The 5,581-nt window shown below is 36.1% G+C and overlaps 1 protein-coding gene across 1 annotated transcript; it reads left to right on the top strand.

Moving 5' to 3' along the window:
• Window positions 1-652: 652 nt before the first annotated feature.
• On the top strand, window positions 653-5,348 carry LOC101892374 (45 kDa calcium-binding protein; the record flags this gene model as incomplete). The annotated part of the gene is given in 3 exon segments (XM_059129875.1): window positions 653-1,194; window positions 1,197-1,336; window positions 5,147-5,348. Coding segments are annotated over 3 exon segments (757 nt in total), but the record flags the coding sequence as incomplete, so codon positions are not given.
• Between the last annotated feature and the right edge of the window lie 233 nt (window positions 5,349-5,581).

Here is a 5,581-nt window from a genome sequence, read left to right as displayed (position 1 = left end):
TTGGCCATTTGGTGCACAATTAAACCGGAATCGATGGAATATATATATGGGAGCTATATCTAAATCTGATCCGATTTCTTTCGCCTATTTCAATAGGGGTTGTCCTTGAGCCAAACAAATATTGTTTGCAAAATTTCATCTCAATCGGATAATAAATGCGACCTGTATTTTGTTCACAAGAATACGTGGACGGACGGACATGCATAAGCCGACACAGAATGTGATTCTATGCATCTCTTCTATGAATAAAATATTCTTCGTATTTTTATCTGCCACATTGCCCAAAATCTCAAAAATTCCAAACGTGTGGAAGAGGGGGGTAATTTGCCCCTCTTTTTTGATTACTTTTCGATGTAATCTTCAACCTCTATATAAAGGCACCCCCTGATTTTGGTTATCGCAAGGGTATTGGGCATATTTACTAATTGATGATTTGAAAAAAGTTGTCGCACATGTGTACCGTTATATCCACATATGAGGTGACCCCCTGGGGCCCCAAACATATCTGATTTCACCTATAATTTGTTCTGAGACCATAAAATGTGTTTTTCAATTTTCATGCCCATCAAAAAACATGGACCGAAGACGTATTATCTTTCATTTTCTGAATTATTTTCGTTAATTTAATTTTTCAATTTCCCCTTTCTTGCAGAGCGGATCGCAACCACGACAACTTCTTGACCATCAAGGAGTTGGGACAATATATCAACAAGAACATTGTGGATCACATTGATGAGGCCATACAACTGAATCCCCGAGAATTTCGTCGTGTTGACATATCCCCCGCTGACGGCCTCGTCACCTGGGAAGAATATCATCGCTATTTTCTCAAAGAGCATGGCATGACCGAGGCCGACATCGATGAGCACAACGAAATCAAGCACACCGCCTTGAATCGTAAGGCTCGCGAAGATATGATGCGCGACAAGGCCCGCTGGTCGGAGGCAGCACGCACCGATCTCTTCACGCTCACCATTGATGAGTATCTCTCATTTCGTCATCCCGAATCGAGTATAAGTAATCTCTTGGAGCTTGTCGATGATTTGCTAAGGCAATTTGATCAGGATGGTGACGATCAGTTGAGCATAGAAGAGTTTTCGGAGGTGAATGTGGCCGATGATGATGATCTGATACGAAAATCGTTGATATCGAAAACTGTGGTGGAGAGGAGAGAAGAATTTAAGAGAATCATTGATAAAATCAAGATGGCAAAGCTGATCGCGGAGAGTTGTTGAACTATGTGAACCCCAAGACGCCACGTTATGCCCTGCAGGAAGCGGCAACCCTTTTCAGTTTGTGTGATGAAGATCGTAATGGCAAGCTGACGCTGAAAGAGGTGAGTGAGAAGGTAGGGGGAAGGGAGGTAAGAGAGGTAAGGTGTGAAATTTTGTGGGACTTATGTTAGGGAATTTTAATGAGAGGGGCTTTTCGGGAAAAGGGGTTCAATATGAAGGGATATATGGAGATTTGAACTAAAAATGTACGAAAAGAACAAAAATAAGTACTGAAAGGACATTTCAGAGGTTTGATATAGAAGTGTACAAAAAGTACCAAAAGGTACTGAACATTGTACCTAGAAGTTTTGAAATATTTGTCTGAGTTTTTGACAAAGAAAATGATGTTTGAATAGGTTTTTTGGAAATTGCACCAAAAGGGTACGAAAAGTACTAAAATGTACTAAATCTATATACATAAGAGAGTAGTAAAATAACTGACTGACTGACTGATCGAGAATCAAAGCCCAGACAAAACGGCTGAAGTTAGAATCTTGAAATTTTGCACGAGGCTCAGTGTTGGTGCGTAGGCGTCTGAAAAGGTTGGGTTTTTTGGAAATTCATACTATAATGTACCAAAAATTGAATACCTTGTATTGGACAAACGAAATAAGCTAGAATTTTTGGAATATGGAATAAAAGTTACATATGGAGTGCAGGATAGATATACCAAATTGTTTTGGAGACTCCAACATTTAGGGTTACGAAAAGTTCTAATATAGTACTAAATCTCAAAAATGGTATCATTTGGTATCGTTTAAACGGATAGAGCTTAAAACTTGAAATTTGGTATGAGAATTAAGGTTGGAAATTAAGTTTGATATGTGAAGGTGGTTGTGGAGATGTGTACTAATGGTACTAAATTTGTAACAGTTTGGTTTGAGGTGAACGGATGAAGCTGGAATTTTGACATTTTATATTGGGGCTCCTATTGGCATAGGTTTGTAATAAAGATATTGTTTCGAAAATGTGTACAACAAGTGCACGAAAAGTACTAAATAGTACTATATTTCGTAAAATTCTGTATTGAGTGAACAGATAGGAGCTGAAATCTGAAATTTGAAATGAGAGTCACTGATGGAGTGCAGGAAAGATGTACTTTGGAAATTCGATCTTTAAGGTTATGAAAAGTTCTAAAATGGTACTAAACTTCTTAAATCGTACCATTTGGTATTATGTGAAGGGATAGAGATAAAAACTTGAAATTTGGTATGAGAATCAAGGTTGGAAAGATAATTTGATATTTGGTTTTGGAAAGGTGTACTATAATTATAATTGTAATGGGTGCAAATTGTACCAAATGGTACTAAATTTGGAACAGTTTGGTTAGGGTGAACGGATTTTTGATATTTCGTATTGGAGTTCCTGTTGGCGATAGGGTTGTAAAAAAGTAGGTTTTGCAAATGTGTACTAAAGGGTGTTTTTTTAAGCTCGATAGAACTTTAAATTGTAAAAAATAACACAATAAATTAAATTTTAATCAATTTTTTTTATTCGAAAGTTCAATACGTGACATTAACATTTGAAAATGATTTCGGGCATATGGGCGTCGCGGCTGTTCTTGACGAAGTGCATTCTGGACGTGCAATTTTTGGCCACTTTTTCGAGCACTGCTGGCCGTATGTCACGAATAACACGAACAATGCTGGCCTCCAAGGCGTCAATTGTTGCTGGTTTATCAGCATAAACCAGTGACTTCACGTAGCCCCAAAGGAAATAATCGAGAGGTGTCAAATCGCAAGACCTTGGAGGCCAATTGACAGGTCCACTTCTCGAAATCAACTTATCGATCAAATTTTGATTTCAATAAGTGGATGGTTGCGTTCGCCGTATGGCACGTAGCGCCATCCTGTTGAAACCACATCTCCTCCGGATCAATGTCATCCATATTTTTTAACAAAAAATCATTAATCATGGTGCGGTAACGATCTCCATTGACCGTAACGCGAGCTCCGGTCTCATTTTTGAAGAAATAAGGTCCGATGATGCCACCAGCGTGAAAACCGCACCATACGGTACATTTTTCTGGATGTAATGGAGTCTGTAGGGTCTCTTGTGGATTGGCCTTACTAATTAACAAACCCGTTAAGCCAAAAATGCGCCTCATCGCTGAACACAATCTTGCGATAAAACAACGGGTCATTCGCCAACTGCTCTATAGCCTGATTTTCAAAGTAAATTTGGATAATTTCGTAGCGTTGTTCAAGCGTGAGTCTATTCATGATGATTTGTCAGAGTATACTGAAACAAACACCCTTTACAAATGCATTAAAAGTACTAAATAGTACTATATTTGGTACAATTTGGTATTACTGATTGTAATGATTGTATAATGTTTGTATAATGATTGTAATTGTAAATACATCCATTTGTACGAAAAGTACCAAATGGTACTAAATTAGGAAATGGGCGAAGGGACAGGGCTAGAATCCTAAAATTTGGTATTGATGTCTTTGTTGGTATCTGGAATTGAGATATGTAGGTGGTTTTGGAAATGTGTACAGTAATTGTACGAAAAGTACAATATGGTACTTAATTTGAAATTGGGCGAAGGGATATGGCTGAAATCGTCAAATTTGATATTGAGTTTACTGTTGGTGTCTGTGGGTGAGATATAGCGGTGGTTTCGGAAATGTGTACAACAATTGTAAAAAAGTACCAAATAGCACTAAATTTGATATTGAGTGAAAGGATAGAGTTGAAATGCTGAATTTTGATTTGAGATCTCTGTTGGTATCTGGAATTGAGATATGGGATTGTTTTTTTGAATACTATAGTTGTACGAAAAATACTGGATGGTGCTATATTTGGAATTGGGTGAAGGGATAGGACTGGAATCAAATTTGATATTGTGGTCTCTGTTGGTATCTGGAATTGCGATATGGAGGTAGCTTAGGAAATGTGTACTGTAATTGTTCGAAATTACTAAGTGGTCCCAAACTGGATATTGGGAAGGAATAGAACTGAAATCCTGAGATTCGATATTGAGGTCCCTGTTTTTATCTGAAATTGAAAAATGGAGGCGGTTTTGAACAGGTGTACTACAAGTGCTCGAAAAGTACTTAATGGTACTGCATTTTGTACAATTTTGTATTCGGCGAACATATGGTGCGTGAAATAAGAAATTTGGTATGAGGATCGGTGTTTATGTGTGGTCTGGACATATTAAGGTGGTTTCGGAAAAGTGTACTGTAATTGTACCAAAAGTACTGAATGGTACTATATGTGGTATTAGATGAAGAGATAGGGATAGAATTCTGAAATTTGATATTTAAATTTCTGATGAAATCTGTACTTAAGATTTGTCGGTGGTTTGAAAATGCGTCCTATAATTGTACGAAAAGTACTAAATGGTACATAATTTGGTATTGGGAGAAGTAATGGGACTGGAATACTCAAATTTGATATTTATGTCTCTGTTGATGTCTGGAATTGAGATATGGAGGTAAATTTAGAATAATGTACTATAATTGTTCGAAAAGTACTAAGTGGTACTAAATTGGGTATTGGGAGAAATTCAAGGGCTGGAATCCTAGAATTTGAATTGAATTGAATTGAATTTGTACCATAATTGTACAAAAAGTACTGAGTTACAATTAATTGAATATTGGCTGAAAAATCCTAAAATCCTAAATGTTACTGTTCAGACATCAACAGAAACATTTATATCCAATTTTTTGTTGAGAAGAAAGTGGTTTGGAAATGTATACTATAATTGTACGAAAAGTACTAATTAGTACTAAATTCGTTATTGGGCAAAGGAAAAGAACTGATATCCTGAAATTTGATATTGATGCCACCGTTAGTTTCCAGGATTTATATATTTTTATAACTACTCTCAATTTAACATTTATTTTTTCTCTCTCTTTCAGATCCTCTCGAATGCTGAAATCTTTCTCACCTCTAAAATGATTGATACCGCACAGAGTTTCCATACCGAATTTTGAATTTTTTATGCTGTAGATCAAACTATTCTCTCTAGAATACTATTGTTAAAACGTACTACAAAAAGAAACTACTATCTCTCTCTGTGACTCGAACATATCCATTCTGAAGTAAATTGTAGTTTTTTTTTTTTTGAAAAAAAAAAAAAATATTATAAAATTGGAAGGTCATTGGAGGAGGCTACATAGACAATTTTAAGGAAATTTCAAAAAAAAAAAAAAATAATAATTCTATAAAGATCCCATTATATGTATCCAAAACGAGTAGTGATTTTTATAACATTGCCTATTGCGAAGAATGGGAGCTTTACATTTATTTAATGTTCAAATATCAAAACTGCAACAATTCGTTATCCTTATAAA

Source organism: Musca domestica, unplaced genomic scaffold, assembly GCF_030504385.1.
Source record: "Musca domestica strain aabys unplaced genomic scaffold, Musca_domestica.polishedcontigs.V.1.1 694, whole genome shotgun sequence".
Classification (NCBI taxonomy): Eukaryota; Metazoa; Arthropoda; class Insecta; order Diptera; family Muscidae; genus Musca; species Musca domestica.
Note: the sequence above shows the minus strand (reverse complement) of the source record. Positions and strands in the feature narration are given on the sequence as shown.